The sequence below is a fragment of the Hypanus sabinus genome, chromosome 17 (genome assembly GCF_030144855.1).
Source record: "Hypanus sabinus isolate sHypSab1 chromosome 17, sHypSab1.hap1, whole genome shotgun sequence".
Taxonomy (NCBI): Eukaryota; Metazoa; Chordata; class Chondrichthyes; order Myliobatiformes; family Dasyatidae; genus Hypanus; species Hypanus sabinus.
Genome location: NC_082722.1, coordinates 6,743,659 through 6,763,674, shown reverse-complemented (window position 1 = coordinate 6,763,674; position 20,016 = coordinate 6,743,659). Strand labels below are relative to the sequence as shown.

The 20,016-nt window shown below is 40.0% G+C and overlaps 1 protein-coding gene across 2 annotated transcripts in view; it reads left to right on the top strand.

The window, feature by feature from the left end:
- cog4 (component of oligomeric golgi complex 4) overlaps positions 1-20,016 on the top strand; it is a 104,188-nt gene that overhangs the window by 51,501 nt on the left and 32,671 nt on the right. For both annotated transcript variants that reach the window (XM_059992504.1, XM_059992505.1), the window contains 3 exons: positions 8,434-8,567; positions 9,699-9,817; positions 13,090-13,256. In XM_059992504.1, the coding sequence (XP_059848487.1) occupies positions 8,434-8,567; positions 9,699-9,817; positions 13,090-13,256 (420 nt within the window). The remainder of the gene's footprint in view (positions 1-8,433; positions 8,568-9,698; positions 9,818-13,089; positions 13,257-20,016) is intronic.

The window sequence follows — 20,016 nt, the reverse complement described above, 5'->3', positions numbered from 1 at the left end:
TACCAAGGTTAACCCTTTCTTCACTGAACCAAGTCTATCTGACCCACAAGGACTGCATTCCTTTTCAACCGGATCAAATACCTCAGACTTTTTCTGAGCTCCATTACTAGGTTCAGTACCATGTGCATCCACATCTTGGACACACTCAAACGGGACATTTGCCTCTTCCAGGCTTTCAATACCCGTACCCGGTCCAAATTCTAAATTCCCCTGATTCTCCCAGCTACTCTCTGAGCAACTCCCTTCCGGAGTAAACTCAACCCCGCGGGCCGAAACAACCTCATCTGCCAACCCAGCAGACTTCTTCAAGCTAATGGCGTCCTTTTCATCTAGGACTGCCCTCATCTCATTTTCGGGAACACCTTTAGAATTTTCAACTTCTTCAAACAGTTCTGCCAAACCAGACAGATCATCCGTGTCCAACTCTGGACCTTTTAGCAGCTCTGTCTGTTTCTCATCTTTATTTCGTGCCTCTAGAACTTTTTTCCTCGCTAAGGGCAGGTCTACCTCCTCCCCCTTACTCTCTTTTACTTTACTACTCTTCGTTTTACCACCCTCTAAACCCTCTTGGTACAAGGTCGGTAAAAACGTCTCGGCCAAATCGATACTGGCCGGATTTAAACTGCTCTCGTTCTCAGCTGCCTTTCTCGACATGCTGCGAGTGACCGCACATGCGGGATAGATCTTGGAATCTAGGGGCGGGACCGTAATGCTCACCAGCCGGCTCGTCAGCATCATTGCTGACCAACCCTTACCACCGGCTAAATCATTACCCAGAAGGACGACCGGTCAGTTGTCGGGAATTCTGATCGCACCCCCATTTCAACTGGTCCAGAGACTAGCTCACAATTCATAATGACCCTATGCAAGGGCACCATTTCCGTCTTTTTTCCTATTCCTTTCACAGCTACCATTCCCATCTTGCGTCCAAAATCTAGTACCTTACTGCTGATCAATGATAGTTCAGCCCCCCGTGTCTCTCCAGATCCGTACTGGAACTGGTGTGTCTCCCTCCCTCACAGGCACAGTTCCGTTTGACATACAAGTCTCAGACCCTTCTCATACTCTGTCTACCTGGGGCTCACTTGTCGATTTGCTGATTACCACGGCACATCCGATAGGGACTGCTGCTTTCCCTTTTCCTGTCTCTTTCCTCGGAGCAAAGCACCTAGATGCAATATGCCCCCCCTTTCCACAATTAAAACAGGTCAAACCCGGAAATCTCTGGCCGTCTTGCCTTTCCCCCTCAATCTTACCACTAGCTCCTGGCGGGACCTCTGCCTCAGCCGGTGGGCTTTCTCTATCGTTCCCACGGTCTCTCTGGGAACTTTTATTCAAGGAAAACTTTGTCTTGTGGGTTAGGGCATATTCATCTGCGAACCTAGCAAATTCTGAGATGGACTTATTCGGCTTCTCATTCAAATACATCCAGATATCTTCCGAAACACAACCTTTAAATTCCTCAATCAGAATTAACTCCCTGAGACGCCAAAAATCCTCTTCCACTATTTCTGCGGTACACCAACGGTCCAAGAGCACACCCTTCTCATAGGCAAACTCGGTGTACGTCTGATTCCACCCTTTCTTTAAATTTCTGAATTTCTGTCTTTACGCTTCAGCTACTAACTCATAACTCCGGAGAATGGCTGCTTTTACTTTGTCATAACTCTCTGCCTCTTCCTTCTCCATAGACAACACCGTATATGCTCGTTGTGCCTTCCCTTTTAACACACTTTGTAACAGCGCCACCCACTGATCTCTGGGCCACTTCTGATTCACTGCCACCTTCTCAAAAAGCAAGAAATAACTATCAACATCCGTCTCCTCGAACGGAGGTACTAACCTCAACTCCCGACTAAAATTAAATCGCTCCTCTCGGTCTGACCCTTGATCTCTTCACCCTTGCCTTAACTTCTGTTTCTCTGCCTCCTTCTCCTTCTTGGCCCTCTTTTTCTCAGCTGCTTCCAGCTGTTTTAACTGAATTTCATGCTCTCTTTGTTTCTCAGCTCTTTCCTGATCCCGTTTCACCTATAACTCCTTTAGCTGGAGCGCATGCTCCCTTTCTCTCTCGGCCCTTTCTTTCTCCTTCTCCTTCTCAGCTCTTTCCCTCTTTCTCTTTCTCCTTTTCAGCTCTTTCCCTCTTTTCTCTCTCTCTCTCTCTCGTCTCTTTCTTTCTCCTTCTCAGCTGCTTCCAGCTGCTTTAACTTAATTGCATGTTCCAACCTTAATTTCTCCAACTCTTAACTAGTTGGAAAGGTCCCACTAGCTGGTACCTTTTCAGGGCTATTTTCCAATACCTCAGCTGCAAACACATTCTTCCCAATATAATACTGAGTTATTGCCCTTTGCACCTCCCGCTTTTCATGAACAACCTCACATCTGCGAGGTTTAGCCCTTTTGCCAGATTTATCAAGTCCGATTTGGTGGCCGCCTCTAGTGCCTCCAGAGTCGGGTTTTCTATAAATTCATCCTCGTCCATCTTTGCTGGTTTCCCATATGGCTACCCGCGTAACCAGATCCAAGTTTGGACTTACAAGCCCGATTCACTGGCCTCTCAATTTGGTGTCAAATCCCGAGACGAGAACCCCAATTGTTATGTACCCCGTAACTGGGTCACTTACCAGCAAAGATAGAGAGGTCTGTTGAAGTCTGATGGTACTATTTTTAACAGTATTTATTGATAAAAATACACAAAAATAATATCAATGCAAACATACAGATAATATATGTCGTCAATACTAAATCTAAAAGCGCGGGTATAATAATAAGAAGTAGCTCTATTGTTGTCTAGGGGATAATGTATTGTCCGATGGAAATATAAAAGTCACTCAAGTTCATTCAAGCTGCAACTTTTGTTTGGAGAGAAAGACGGATGTTTAACTTGCCCATTCCTTTTATGATGTCAATTCTTCGAGAGTCGTTGGGGGCTGATAACCCTTTGTGGTTAGCTAAAGCCGTTCTCCTGTGGCAAGACCACCAATTCCGAGGCAAATGGAAAAGGACGCACGTGGCTTTCCACCGGCTTTCGCTATTACGCTGTTACAGGATTTCAAGTGTTTCTTCTGGTGTGTCTGAGGGGCTGTTCCCACAGACCCTCTTTTATCCCCACTCACGGGGTCTCAGATGTCAGTCAGGTTGGGGAGGATGCAATGGGCATCGATGAATAGCACAGCGCTCAATACACAATTCCGTCTCCAAGAGACAATAGCCATTATCAATGGTTCCGCCTTTCGGAGGCCAGGACACATTCCAAACTCTTTGTGGATTCTGCATGTCTTTCGCTCATTTCCTGGGTCTCCTGACCTGACTTAATAGCGATCTTGCGATTCTCAAAAAGGAGGGGGGGGGGAGCACAGGCGTAACAACAGTGTATCAACTTGTATACCAGCTTCCTCATCCTCAGCTCTATCATTCCAGTTCCCATCCCCGACTAATTAGCTTAAGCCTCCTCCAACAGCTCTAGCAAACCTGCCCGCAACGATATTGGTCCCCCTTGAGTTCAGGTGTAACCTGCTCTTTTTGTGCAGGTCCTTCCTTCCCCAGAAGAGATACAATGAATCAGAACTCTAAACCTTGCCCCGTGCACTGCTTCCTCAGCCATTCATTCATCTCTACAATTATCCCAGTCCTGCTCTAACCAGCACAAGGTTCTGGAGTAATCCAGAGATAACTACCTTGGAGGTCCTGCTCTTCATTCTCTTCCCTAACTCCCTATACTGACTGTGCAGGACCTCTTCCCTCTTTTTACCCATGTCTAACATAGAACAGTATAGCTCAGGAAGAGGTCGTGCCATCCCAATCACAATGCTAAATTAAACTAATCCCATCTGCCTGCACATGATCTACATTCATCAATTCTGTACTTGTTCATGTATCTATCTAAATGCCCTTTGTGATAAACATTACACCAAAACATCAGCTTTCACCATGGCCCCTGGCAGCATGTTCCAGGTACCTATCAACATGTCTTTAAAAGCAAACTTATATGTGTGCTGTAAACTTTCCCATCTCACTTTAAACCCATGTCCTCTAGTATATTGATATTTGCAGTCTGGTCAAAGTCTCTTGACAGTCTACCATATCCATGCTTCTTGTAATTCTTGTATGGTTCTTCTTGTATTAAGAAATTGTAAGATCCCTATTTTTTTTAACAAGAAACTCTCATATGCAAATGTAATAATCTACATTTTTTTTAGCCATTGGAATGGACTTTGTTTTCATTCATCTTTTCAGGCCAAATCTAGAGGAGTTTTTATTCTTATAGATAATACTCTTTACTTTGTCCAACATAAAGTAGTGTCTGATACTAATGGACGTTCAGCTATAGTTTCATGAAAGCTAGAATATAAATTAATAGTATTTTCCAATGCGTATGCCCCAAATGTAGATGATCCAGGATTTTTTGAGCATTTTTCCCTCGTTTTTACCAGATCTGAGTCTTTATTCTTTGGTAATGGGAGGAGACTTTAATTGCTGGCTAGACCCAATTTTAGACCGATCATCTTCTAAATCAGCGCCTCTTAATAAATCAGCTTTGTTTATTCAATCTTTTTTATTGAAATGTGGTATTGTTGATGTTTGGCGTTTCTTACATCCTTCAGATAGGGGGTACTCATTTTTTTTCCCATGTTCATCATACATGTTCCAGGATTGATTATTTTTTTATTGATAGTCAAATGATTTCATCAGTTTGTTCCTGTGAATATAAGGAGATTGCTGTTTCAGATCATGTTCCTGTATTTCTATCTTTAAATCTCCCTGGTCTTCCTCAAACAAACAGAATTTGGTGTTTTAATACAACTTTGTTATCTGATAAGGAATTTTTAAAATTTCCAGAGAGGCATATTATTTTGTTTTTTGAAGAGAATAAAAAGGAAGAGACTTCTAATCTTATTATATGGGATACTTCCAAGGCCTATTTTAGAGGATAAATTATTTCTTTTACTGCGGGTGTTAAGAATAAAGCTAACAAAGAAAGAATTGAATTAGCCAATCATTTGAAACAATTAGATCAAAAATATGCTATAGCTCCAGATCCTATTTTATATAAAATGTGTTGAAGTTAAAACTAAATACTATTTTCTGTTAACATATCCAATTGAAATTCAACTTCTTAAAGATAAGACTCAATTTTACATTCATGGAGATAAATCAGGCAAAGTATTGGCCAACCAATTTAAAAACTTCTGTAGTTAAATGACAAATTAAAGAAATTTGCAAAACTAATGGTGATAGGACAACTGATCACTCTGAAATAAATGATACCTTTCCAGAATTCTGTTCTAAACTTTATAGTTCTGATTCCTCTAAAGATAATACTGTAATGAATAATTTTCTAGATCAATTAAATATCCCTGCACTTTCTGCAGATAATTGTAAACAGATGGATCAACCCATTTCTTATGAGGAAATTACCGAGGCTATAAGCTCATTATGCATGGGAAAGGCTCCAGGTCCAGTTGGATTTTCTGGAGAATTTTATAAGGCTTTTTCTTCAATAATTATACTGCAGTTACACTTAGTCTTTTTGGATTCTTTCAAATTGGGTAGCTTGCATCAATGTTTCTATGAAGCCTCTATTTCGCTTATCCTAAAGAAGAACAAGGACCCAACTGAATGCTCTTCATATAGGCCAATTTCACTACTCAATGTTGATACTAAAATCCTTTTTAAATTTCTGGCTCGTAGGATTGAAAATATTCTACCTTCATTATTTCTGATGATCATACTGGATTTTTTTAAAACCAACACTCCCATTTTAATATACGCTGTGTATTAAATGTTATTTACTCTCCCTTTCAGGAGATATCGGAATGTGTGATATCACAGGCTGAATGGAATTATTTATTTAAAACATTAGAAAAATTTAATTTTGGACCAGATTTTATTCAGTGGATTAAATTACTTTATCTGTCTCCTGCTCAGGTTGTTGCTAATTTTCAAAATTCCAAACCATTTAAACTTCATCACGGAACTAGACAAGGCTGTCCATTGAGCCCTTTGCTCTTTGTTCTAGCTGTAGAACCTCTTGCCATTGCTTTTTGAGAATTTTATGATATCTGGTATTTTAAGGAGAGGTATTACTCACAAAATTTTGCTTTGCGCTGATGATATGTTGCTGTTTGTCTCTAATATTGAGAACTCGTTACCTTGTGTACTTTCTTTACTCTCCTGTTATAGCCTATTTTCAGGACATAAATTGAACCTACATAAGAGTGAATTATTTCCTTTAAATAATTTGGTATCAATTAATACTAATCTCCCTTTTAAAGTTGTAAGGAATCAATTTACTTATTTGGGTGTAACAATCAGTAAGAACACCTGTTTAAAGAAAACTTTCTTACTTTATTGAGTAATGTAAAAAGAGTATCATTAAATTGGTCACCTCTTTCAATTTCATTGATTGGACGAATTAATTCTATTAAGATGAATATTCTACCTAAATTTATATATCTTTTTCAGGCTTTACCCATTTTTATTCCTAAATCCTATTCTGACTCTCTTGATTCTATTTTATCCTCTTACATATGGAAAAATAAACATCGGCATTTAAATGAAGTTCATCTTCAAAAATCTAAAAAGTCTAGAGGTTTAGCCTTACCTAATTTTAGGTTTTATTACTGGGCAGTTAATATATGATACCTTACGTTTTGGTTACATTAATCGTGTAGATTGTCCGGTATTGGTTTCTTTAGAAGCTAACTCTGTTAATAAATTTTCTATTATTTCTCTTCTTGGATCCTCACTTCCTTTATTTGTAAGTAAACTAACTGATAATTTAATAGTTAAACATACTCTGAGGATCTGGATACAATTTAGAAAACACTTTGGTTTATTGAGGTTTTCCCTTTTCAAGTCCCATTTATTCTAATTTTTTTAAAACCCTCAATAACTGATTTAGTTTTTAAAGAATGGAACAGTTTGGGTATTAAATGTTCTCGGAATCTGTTGGAGGAAACCTTTTATCATTTGAGCAATTGTCAACTAAACATAGCTTACCCAAAATTCACTTTTTTTTAGATAAACATCCCTTGTTTTTCCATTTTTTCTTTTTCTCTTTTTTCTTCTTTGTTTTTTTCCCTTATTAGTTATTAGATTATTAGATTAGTTTTTTGCATAAATTTTCTTTTTCTTTTTTGTTTTTTTTTATATATTATGATATACCTAGGTTTGCCTTGTTTATTTGTTACTTGTATCGTCCATGATTTGGGAATACTCATTTATACTGTAATCATTGCTTATGTATTCCTTCATGTTCAGTTGAAATGTGTATGTTTGTAATCCCATTATCTATGTATCACTTTTATTTTGTTGATATTTATAATAATAATAAAGATTGAAAAAGATATTTACAAATCAGAGACTTTTTAAGATCTCAACTATCTACATTTCCTATAAGCTCAGATAAGAACTTACTAGATGTAATTTTTAGTTTGACACCTTTTCATAATGGTTTAATATCTAATATTTATGGTATGTTACTGGAGATGAGGAATATTCTTTTAGACAAAATTAAGATTGGGAGCAAGATTTACAGACATCAATATCTGGGGAAATTTGGAATAAAATTTTTAAACTGGTTAATACTTCATCGCTATGTGCTCGTCATTCCCTCATACAATTTAAGGTGGTACATAGAGCACATACGACTAAGGGTAAGCTATCTCGTTTTTATTCGGATATATCTCCCTACTATGATGGATGTAATAATGGAGAAGCTTCATTAATTCATATGTTTTGGACTTGTCCGAATCTTGAAAAATATTGGAAGGAAGTTTTTCAAACTTTTTCCTTACTTTTTAAAGTCAATTTTAAGCCTAACCCTCTGATGGCCCTATTCGGTATTGTTACAGGACAAGATATTAAGCTGAAGGCATCTGATTTGCATACTTTGGCCTATAGCTCTCTTATAGCTTGGAGGACACTTTTGTTCAAATGAAAGTTGTTTTTCCTCCTACTCGTGCTCAATGGTTATGCGGCACTATGTCATGTTTAGACTTAGAGAAGATTCATTGTTCAATTTCTGAATCTAGTCAAGACTTTCAAACATTGTGGGGCCATTTTCTGAATTATTTTCAAAACCTTCATTTTGTTGTTTAAACTCAGATGTTGGCTGTTATTAATTTTTTATTATATGAGAAGATATTTTACTTTCTTTTCTCCTTAATGAACAGCTTCAGTCTTAGTAGGGGTTAGACTTTTTTGTAATAAATTAGTATAGTTCAATATGACTATTGATTAACTTATATGAATACAGGGTAATGAGATTGTTGTTATGAACAGATATAATGTAATTGGTAGTTTTTTATCTTTTGACCTTTTATATACACTTTCTTGTACTCTGTATTCTATGTAGAAACTAATAAAAGTATTGGGAAAAAATGAAAAGATGAATGAATATATCTGAAAGAGTTTACTTTTGATTTATTTTAGGGAGCTGGACACTATTTTAGCAGAGGTTACGTTAATGAATGCTCGCGCAGAACTATACTTGCGCTTCATGAAAAGAAGGATCACTGCTGACTTTGAGGTTTGTGATGCAGTAGCCTCAGAGGAAGTCAAGCAAGGTAAATCATCTGACTATAAAAATGGTGGGGCTTCTCTTGATCATCACAACTGCTTGTGTGAAAATAGTTTCAAAATAACTTTTCTTTTGGCGGCTTTTCCTTCTCTTGTCCTATTCTTTCTTACCTGTGTACCTTTGAGAAGTAAGGGTGGCCTGTTCTGATTGTAAGCAAAGTATGTTGTTTGTTCCTTTGTGGAGGTGCTAACCAGAACAAGGAAGTGGAATTTGGCCCGTCTTCTGCCTATGCATGATCCTATGATGTGTTTTTCCTTTATTTCTCCATAATCCTCAATCCTGCAATTCCAAAGTGTTATACTATGATAAGCAAGTAGTTCTTGACATCAGATGTGAAATTTTGTAAGGCCATTTGACATAAAGTCATTAGAGTCCACATCACATTACAGAAAATGCTTTCTAGCTGATCCCACTAGATATTGACTAGATCCAATGTACTGAATGGTTTCTGTGTCCTTCACACATCAGTGCTAAAAACAATCAAATCAGATTGCTAAACCAGAAATATGATATCTCTGTCACTCAATACAGTTGTACACCATATTTCTAATGAGGCAGAAAGTCTTCATAACTTTACATAAATTATGTCAAATTTTAATTTGTGCTGAGATGGAGTGAAAAGCTTTTGTTTGTGTGCCATTCAGACAGATCATTCCATACATTAGTACATGGAGGTAGTAGAAAGGAAAAGGGAATGCAGAGTACAGTGTTGCATTTTCTGAGAAGATACTGTGCAGGCAGACAAATAAAATGCAAGGACCACAATGAAATAGATTGGAAGATCAAGAGTTCACCTTTTAGTGTATTAAAGTTAAATAATGCTTGCGGGGGTTGGTAAAAATAATTAAATCCAATTCAGGAGAAACCTCCTTTCTTTGAAAATGTGGCACTCACTACCACATGGTTGAGGTGAATTATGCAGGGACAATTAAAATGAAGCAAGGTAAGTACATGAAGAGAAAAGCAATGTCAATGTAAAGAGGGTGAGAATAACTGGTTCTTGTAGAGATGAGTTGCTTGCTTCACCTCTACAAGATAAAGAAACTGTAAGCATATTCTACGTAAATATTACTATCAATTGCAATATCCTGAAATTCATGTGTCTTGATTCTACCAGAGCATCAGAAGGCACTGGATAAACTCTGTAACCTATGCTTGCTGAGTCGGAATATGCAGGAACTGATTGGATATTACATCACCATGGAGGAATACTTCATGAGAGAGATGGTCAACAAGGTAATGTATATTGTGGGTGCCATACACTCCCTCTTGTATTCTGTAATCTTGTTGTGGGATATCAGGGGAGGAAAAATAGGCATGGCTCCTGCTCCACCAATCCTTGCATCGTAGGGTGAGAATGTGTGGGGACGGATCAGTGTTTCCTTCTCTGTGTAATGTGGTCTCCAGTCATTAATCTTCTCAAGTCATATGAGAAAAGCCATTTGGACAGTCCACAAAGAGTTCAGAAGAGGAAGCTAAGGGAGAAAGGCTTCTTGATAGTTACAAAGAAAAGTTATTAATTTGTAGCTTTCTCATTTAATACCGGCATTAGCCCTCCTGTTCAACAAATGAAGGAGGGGGTTAGCAAATCACTTTCTGTTTTGTCATTCAGCTTCACCAAATGCTGACTGTTAAGGAGTGAAGTTAACTTGTTTAAAAAGTTGACAATTGAATGCATACAAGGAATTCTGCACATTCGGTTGGAATTCTAAGCCAAAATGATCTGACTGTGTTCAGATGTGAGAAACCAGAAAAAAAGATCTAAGGAATATTAGAATCATAGTGCATTCTCGTGAAGAGTCCCACTCTAAACATAAACTGAGCATCCCTCTTCAGGCTCTGTTCGAACTGATTTTTCTCCAGGATCTGATGTTGGCATACACCGTCATTCCTAATTCTAGTACATAACTGGATATCCAGTCATGCTAGTTTAATCATCTGATGTTCTCCCAAACCCTGAATGCTTATAGTGGTTCCAGTAAAGCAGTTCTCTGAAGTGCTTCCTGATGGCTTCCCCAGCACACATATAGTACATGAATCTATTGTAAACTGATTCACTTCATCAGCAAGAGTACAGTAAATCTAGTTTAGAGTTCCAGAGATTTGAGTTAATAATCAAATAATAAAAGTTAAAAATTTACCATGATAGTTTGAAAATTTAAATAAGTGTTAGCAAAATCTTGCAAATAAAATGCCACTATCAGTAAAAGTTACTTCAAAGCTGCTTGTTGTAAAAAGTGAATCTCCTGCTCTTGTATCCATTGGCCAAAGTCGTGGATTCTTATCCCAGAGTTACAATGTGGATCCAAATATAATGGCTCAAAATCTAACTGATTTGCAAAGTATGATCTTGGAAGAAAATCTGCTCTCCTTAACTAGTTTGCTCTGTATGTGACTTCAGTGAGATACCAGTGAGGTTGTCTCGTAGAGCCTCAAGGTTATCGCAGAGGAAGCACAATAAATGCTGAGCTTTCCAACAACATGTGCATCCTAAGTATTGTTCTCAACTATACAGATATGGTGGAATAAGACACAGGAACAGAATTAGGCCATCATAAGTCTGCTCCGCCGTGCCATCATGGCTGATTAAATTAGTCTGCTCTGTCATTCCATCATGGCTGATTTATTTTCCTGCTCAACCCTATTTTCTGTCTTCTCCCTGTAAGCTGTGATGTCTTTACTAATGTTGGCATACACCATCATTCCTACGGTTTTAATATATCTAATCTCCAATAATCTAATGACGACTTTCTACAGCTGTCTGTGGCAATGAATTCCACAGATTAACCACCCTCTGGTTAAAGAAATTCCTCTTCATCTGTCTTCTAAAGGGACATCCTTGTGTTCTGAGGCTGTGCCCTCTGTTCTAGATTCTTGCACTATAGGAAATAAACACTCTATCATAGCCTTTTAGTATTTGATAGGTTTTAATGAGCACCCCCCCCCCCCCAATCCAAATTCCAGTGAGTATAGGCCCAGAGCCACCAAACAACCCTTTCATTGCTGGGATAATTCTCACAAACCTCCTCTGGACCCTCTCCAATGCCAGTACATCTTTTCTTAGAAAGGGGATTTATCTTTTCCTCACCTTCTGTTTTGTACCATGGGCTCTGCTTATGCAAAGCTTGGACAGGACCGGGTTTGAGGGACCTGGAATGGGTCAAGGTGGGGATGGATAGTGTTTGATTCAGCAGGCGAGTTGAGTAAAATTGAGCAGAATCATGCAGCATAAAATATTGAACTGGCACTAAGCAAACCAGGGCAGGAGAAAGGAATCTCAGTGGAAAGACCAGTTGGAAAATAATATCGGACAGTCCATGCAGTGGGGCTGAAAGTGTGAAGTGACTAGTTTGGAAACTTACCCTTACCATCAGATATTTTTGAGATTTGTGCAATCTCTTACCTTGTTTCAATGCACATTTGTCTTGTATAGTAATCAGGATTCTGGCTGTTTTCACCTCCCCTGTTGTTATATGGTTAAATAATCTAGAAAGCAGTATAACTGATTTTGGTGTCTGGGATCATTCCCTGCAAACTTAGTTTCAAAGGTACATTTAATGTCAGAGAAATGTATGCAATATACTTCCTGAAATACTTTTTCTTTGCAACCATTCACGAAAACAGAGGAGTGCCCCAGAGAATGAACGACAGTTAAATGTTAGAACCCAAAGTCCCCTCCCCCCCCCCCACCGCCCCAAGCTCCCTTCCCTCCTGCATGTAAGTGGCAGCAAGCAATAATCCCCGGTAAAAAAGAGCATCAGCACCCACCACCGAGCACTCAAGCATGAGTAAGGTAACAGCAAAGACACAGACTTGCAGTACTCCAAAAACTACATAGTTCACCCGGCATTCCACATACTACAGGCTCTCTCTCTCCGTAATAAGGGAGAAAGAGGTGTCGTTGTTTCACAGCAAGAGGGGAAACGTAACAGACAACTCAATGGTTTACGATGTTAACAGTCCGTTGCATTGCTTTTTCCAAACTCTGTGCCTAAAGATCTCTGGTCTCTGGGCACACAGCCATAGATCCATCTCCCGTGACACACCAGTCTTCTGCTTGGACACCGACCTCCAATCCTCCTGTCTCCAGAGCCATGAAAACTCGGTCCTCCGAAGGCAAGCGGAGCTCTTAGGCCTAGCCCTTGGCGTGCCAAATAACGGCCAGTTGTGAAAGTCTGAGAGTGGGTCCCATTCCCACAAAGAACTGTAGTCAGCGTGTAACTGCAGGTCAGGGTCTTCAAAAGAAACCTGAAAGGGACAATTAGAGATATTAAAGATGGAAATAGCACTGTTTCCGAAGATGCAAGCAAAGGAGTTGCTGTTGAGTGCCATTAGCCTTCCTAAGCTCCGCCTTTTTATATTAGTTTATTATGTAGGTTGATTGGTTGAAGATGACCATGTTTAAAGGAAATTTTCACAGGGGGAGATTAATTAGAAATTGAACTTTGGCTTTCTTGATCAATGTGTAAATTGCCTGGGCACTTAAAGGTTGAAATGTTTAATTGCAGGCTGTTGCAATGGATGTCTGTGAGAGGGGCCAGTTGACATCCAGCATGGTGGATGATGTTTTCTTCATTGTGAAGAAGTGCATTGGTCGTGCTCTGGCAAGCTCCAATATCGACTGTCTGTGTGCAATGATCAACCATGCCACCACTGTACTGGAGTCAGATTTCAGGTAGGATGGATGTGTCTGTGTGCACCACCTGGTGCTAGCTTTTCTTGGTGATTCAGTCCTGCAACTGAAGAAGAGGTTAGATTATTTGTCACATATACAGTACATTAAAACAGATAGTAAAATGTCATTTGTGTCAATGACCAACACAGCCTTAAGATCTGCTAGAGGCAGGCAAGTGTTGACATGCTTCTGGGGGCAACATAGGATCCCCACAACTCACAAGTCCTAACCCTTACATCTATTGGAATGTGGGAGGAAATCAGAACATTTATACGATACCCATACTTTTATGGGGAGAATGTACAAACTCCTTACTGACAGCATCAGGAATTGAACCTTCTGATTGCTGGCACTGTAAAGCATTATGCTAAGGGCTATGCCACCAACATGGTCACTGTTCACTGACTGCCACAGTGCATGAAGTGTTACAACTGTCCCTTGCATTGTCTATCTGCTGACTTCACTTATACTAATAGGTTCGCATGTCAGTCAGATCACTGCCAGGTAATCATTCCAGTTTGCTTTGATTCAGTCAGAGTCATAGAACACTACGGCACAGAAACAGCCCCTTTGGCCTTTCTAGTCTGTGTTGAACTATTATTCTGCCTAGTCCCATTGACCTGCAACCAGACCATAGGCCTCCATACCCCTTGCATCCAAATTTCACGTAAATGTTGGAATTAAACCCAACTCAGTGGCTGAGGCTTCTTGCTTAAGTTAGCATTGATTTAGTTAGCATTAAGTTAGTAATCAGCCAGCATTGATAGGTTCCATTTGCCCTGATGTTGTTTCTCCATGATCGCAATGTCCTGGTGAAACCTTTTACCATGCTCGTCACTGACTGTGCCAAGATTTGCCGGAAGAAGTCTTAAGTGAGAATGCAGAAAATTAATCTTTAGTGACATGTTGCACTTGATGGTTTTGTACGCTTTAAGCATATTGTCAATCTGCTGCACATAGTTTGGTGCTCTGTAGTTGCCAAGAAAAATTTCAACAACGCCCTTGAATGCCTTCCATGCGATTTTCTCCAGTCCCACTAGAAGTTTTTCAAATTGCTTGTCCTTGATGACCTGTTTGATTTGTGGATCAACGAAAATGCCTTCCTTAATCTTGGCATCAGTTATTCTGACTTGAATTATGGATTGAAATAAAAAAATATAGGTGATTTCTTTAATAAAATGGTGCATGGTAGTGAAATTTTATGGTAAGTTTAGTGATCAGCAGCCTAAAATCCAGAAGGTACACTCAAAAGTATTCAGGAATCAAAATCTTTGTTGTCCAGTGTATTTCAAAGGTTCCAAAGTTTCAAAGGTTCATTTATTATCAAAGTATGTATCCGTATACAACTCAGAGATTCGCCTTCTCCAGATAGCCACGAGAAAAAAGGAGAAAACATGAAAGTCATTCAGAGAGAAACATCATACCCAATCCCCCCCACACGAAAAAGAACGGCATCCCGATCATCAAACCCCCCCCCAAAGCCCCCTCCCCTACACTAACGAAACAAGGGCATCAAACAACCTCTCCCCGCGCACAAAAAAGCTAAAAGAGAACTCAACAAGTAAGTCAACTCCCAAACCCCTTCTTGCACAACAAAATGGAAAAGCAACAAACAGAATAAAAAAGCAAAATATAAAAATTATGTCTGAAAAAGTTTGCAGTCCATAAACGCAGAATCACGATACCATCCTCTGCCTTCACTGACATTCATTGAAAGAGAGGGCACCACACAAGGCAGAGGCCTACCCACCTGGCACAGTGAGTCACACAGTGATAGGCCACCCACTTCGATGTCTCAATCTTCTTTGATGCTTTAATTGGTGAAATGGAGTCGAGCATTGGCTTCTGCCCTGTCTTGAAGTTTCTTTGCATTGAAGCCATCCGAGTAAGCACTTCCTTCCTGGAATCTCTTCGCAGGCAGCAAAGTGCTGGATCAGTCAATCTCTAAACTGTAAATTGCAGGCTTTAACAATCTCAGAAACACATTTAAGGTGAAAAACATGTAAAAGATATGAAATAGACATTTTTGTGGGCTATCTGGAAGATGTTCACTGAGGGAGTGTTGTACGCTGGCACCATCTTGAGTGGAAGTCACCATTTCATCCTTAACCCATGACCTCTGGTTCTAGTTTCACCTAACCTCGGTGGAAAAAGCCTGCTTGCATTTACACTATCTATACTCCTCATAATTTTGCATACTTGGATCGATTCTCCCCTCATTCTCCTACACTCTAGGGAATAAAGTCATAACCTATTCAGTCTTTCCCTCTAACTAGGGTTCTCAGGTCCTGGCAATATCCTTGTAAATTTTCTCTGCAGTATTTCAATCTTATTGATATCTTTCCTGTAGGTGGGTGAATATAATATTGCAACTCTTGTACTCAATACTTTGATTTATGAAGGCCAATGGGCCACTTTATTTATGAGGGAAATATACGGAAGAAATGTGGCAAATATTCAGGGGATATTTGTGTGGAGTTCTGCATAGGTCCGTTCCAATGAGACAGGAAAGGATGGTAGGGTACAGGAACCGTGGTGTACAAAGGCTGCTGTAAATCTAGTCAAGAAGAAAAGAGCTTATGAAAGGTTCAAAAGCTGGATAATGATAGCGATCTGGAAGATTATAAGGCTAGCAGGAAGGAGCTTAAGAATGAAATTAGGAAAGCCAGAAGGGGCCATGAGAAGGCCTTGGCGGACAGGATTAAGGAAAACCCCAAGGCATTCTACAAGTATGTGAAGAGCAAGAGGATAAGACGTGAGAGAATAGGACCAATCAAGTGTGACAGTGGAAAAGTGTGTATGGAACCGGAGAAGATAGCGAAAGTACTTAATGAGTGCTTCAGTATTCTCTATGGTAAGGGATCTTGGTGATTGTAGGGATGACTTACAGCGGACTGAAAAGCTTGTGCATGTAGATATTAAGAAAGAGGATGTGCTGGAGCTTTTGGAAAGCATCAAGTTGGATAAGTCACCGGGACCGGACAAGATGTACCCCAGGCTTCTGTGGGAGACGAGGGAGGAGATTGCTGAGCCTCTGGCGATGATCTTTGCATCATCAATGGGGATGGGGAGGTTCCGGAGGATTGGAGGGTTGCGGATGTTCTAATATTCAAAAATGGGAGTATAGGTAGCCCAGGATTGAGTTTAGGAGCAGAGAAGTAATGTTGCAGCTATATAGGACCCTAGTCAGACCCCACTTGGAGTAATGTGCTCAGTTCTGGTCACCTGACTACAAAAAGGATGTGGAAACCATAGAAAGGGTGCAGAGGAGATTTACAAGAATGTTGCCTGGATTGGGGAGCATGTCTTATGATAATAAGTTGAGTGAATTTGGCTTTTTCTCCTTGGAGCGACAGAGAATGGGAGCTGACCTAATAGAGGTATACAAGATGATGAGAGGCCTTGATCGTGTGGATAGTCAGAGGCATTTTCCCAGAGCTGAAATGATTAGCACGAGAGGGCTGTTTTAAGATTCTTGGAAGTAGGTACAGAGGAGATGTCAGAGGTAAGTTATTTTTTTTTACTCAGAGTGGTGAGTGCATGGAATGGGCTGCCGGTGACAGTGGTGGAGGTGATATGCTAGGGTCTTTTAAGAGACACTTGGACAGGAACATTGGAGCTCCGAAAAGTAGTGGGCTATGGGGTAACCATAGGTAATTTCTAAAGGTATGGAAATGTTCAGCACAGCTTTGTGGGCTGAAGGGCCTGTATTGTACTGTAGGTTTTCAATGTTTCTGCGTCCCTATCTACCTGTGACACCACTTTCAAGGTATTATGGATCTCTTTTTCCAGATCCTTCTGTTTTTCCGAAATCCTTAGTACCCTACTGCTCATTGTGTAAGTTCTACTCTGGTTTGTCCACACCTCTTACTTATCTGCATTAAAATCCACCTGCCATTTTTCTGCCTATTTCTCCATGTGGTCCAAATACCACTGCAAGCTTTGATAGCCTTTCCTGCTGTCCATTATGCCCCCAATCTTGATGTCATCCACAAATTTGCTGATCCTGTTTACAACACTATCATCCAGATCATTGGTAAAGAATACAAACAACAATGGACCCAGCACTGATCACTGCAGCATACCACCAGTCACAGACCGGCAGTCAGAGAGGCAACCCTCTACTGCCTGTGTCCTGTTCTAATTCCCATGGTGCTGTAGAATTTGAAAAGGTACCAGGTTGTTTCCCTAGCTTTTGCAGAGTTGTGCATTTTAAGACTTTCAGTATTTCTGGTGCTAGGGTTACTGTTAGTTCACCTCTGCCAACATAAGCATACAGATAGATGTGTGCCAAGTAAGAAACCTTGAAAGGCAACCTTGAAACTAATCCATTTTGAAGCAGAAGCAGGTAATGGAGAAGCTGACTGAAAGTGGATCATAAATTTTAAACTTAAAATAATTGGGCAGTAAGCATTGGCATTTTCTGGTGGTTTCATTCCATATGTTCAGAACATTCCACACCTTTTATTAGAAGTTCTCTGTCAATTAAAACCTTCTATCTGTGTCACAGTCTTTCCATCTGAGTTGTATTATTCCAGTTTGTTTATGAGGGAGTAAATTTGTCTGTAATCTCAAACACGAGGAAGCTTGCAGATGCTGAAAATTCAAGCACACAAAACGCTGGAGAAACTCAGTAGACAGGCAGCATCTATGGAAATGAATAAGCAGTTGATGTTTTGGGCTGAGACCCTTCATCAGGATGGCCTGAAATGTCGATTCTTTACTCATTTCCATAGATGCTGCCTGACCACCTGAGTTCCTCCAGCATTTTGTCTGTAATCTGTTTCCTCCAATATGATAATGCAACTGGAATTTTCTGCTTTAATTAAATATGTGGGAATGTAATAAAACAGAAAACAAGTCGGGTAGCATCTGTGGATGGAGAAAGAACCTGTTGAAGGATCGTTGACCATAACTCTGTTTCTCTTTTCATAGATGCTGCTTGACTTGCTGTTTTTCAGATTCCCAGCATCTGCAGATATTTTTTATTCATATCTATAGCTATATATGTGTGACACTATACATTGTTCCTTGCCTTTCTCTACAGACCCTTGAAATAGCTGGCAAATAGAATTCTTTGCTTCACACACAAAATGCTGGAGGGACTCAGTAAGAGCAGAGAACATAGATATTTACAGCACATCACAGGCCCTTTGGCCCACAATGTTGTGCTAATCATGTAACCTACTCTGGAGACTGCCTAGAATTTCCCTAGTGCATAGCCCTCTATTTTTCTAAGCTGCATGTACTTATCTAAGAGGCTCTTAAAAGACCCTATTGTATCTGCTTCCACCACCGCGACTAGCAGTGTATTCCATGCACCCCACTCTCTGTGTGAGAAGCTTACCCCTGACATCCCCTTGGTACCTATTTGCAAGCACCCTAAAACTGTGCTCCCTCGTGTTAGCCATTTCAGCCCTGGGAAAAAGCCTCTGGCTATCCATACAATCAATGCCTTTCATCATGTTGTACACCTCTATCAGGTCACCTCTCAACCTCCGTCGCTCCAAAGAGAAAAGGCCAAGTACACTCAACCTATTCTCATAAGGTAAGCACTCCAATCCAGGCAACAAAGCTAGGCAGCAACTATAGAGGAGAATAAACAATTGTCGTTTTGGGCCAAGGCTCATCATCAACATTGGAAAGGAAGGGGGCAGAAGCCAGAATAAGAATGGAAGTGGGAGAGGAAGGGATTTAAGATGCCAGGTGAGGAGGAAGGGCAAATGAAGTAAGAAGTTGTGAGGGAATGGGTGGAAGAGGTAAAGGGGCTGATAGGGGAGGTCTGTGGACCATGGAAGAAAAGGAAGAAGGAGGGGCACCAGATGGAGGTGATGGGCAGGTGAGGATAAATGAGAGGGGAACTAGAATGAGGAATAGAAAAGGAGTGAAGTGGGATGGGGAGGAATTGCCAGAAATTAGAGAAGTTAATGTTCCTGCCATTAGGTTGGAGGCTTTCCAAATTGAATATGAAATATTGCTCCTTCAGTGTGAGTGTGGCATCATTGTAGCAGTAGAGGAGGCCATGAACAGACATGCTGGGATGGGAAGTGAAATTAAAATGAATGACCATCAGGATATTCTGTCTTTTGCGGTGGAAGGAGCGAAGGTACTTGAAGCAATCTTCCAGTCTGTGTATGTCGAATCTCGCTGATGAGGCCTCACTGGGAGATGACCTATCTCCCTATAACCTGCCAACCTGATGCTGCATGAATTGCTGAGTTCCTCTGTCATTTTGTGTATGTTGCTCAAGATTTCCAGCATTCGTAAAATCTTCAGTTTTTTAGAATCCTTAGCTTCTTATTGTTTTCTCTCCCTTTAAACGGTTATACTTTTAAAAATTTAGATTAAGTGTCAAAGATAGTATTCCTTATTTGTTGCATCTTATATTCTCTGAAACCTATTACTGCATTTGTAAGTGATTAAATCTGCTAAATTATTCAGCTTAAAAACATTGATCTCAATTTTTCTCTGCATTCCTGGGTCACTCTTGGAGACATCTCACTAGTTTTGGCTTTTATAAAGATACAGCACAGTAACAGACCCTTCTGGCCCAAAGAGATCATGTAACCCAATTACATCCTTGGGACCAACTAACCTGTGAATATGGGAGAAAACCAGAGGAAGCCCATGTGGTCACGGGGAGAAAGTACGAACACTTTACAGACAGTAGTGAGAAATTAACCCAGATCACTGGCACTATAAAGTCTTATGCTAACCGCTACGATACTCCTTATGTTTCAATTTCACACAAATCCTTAAA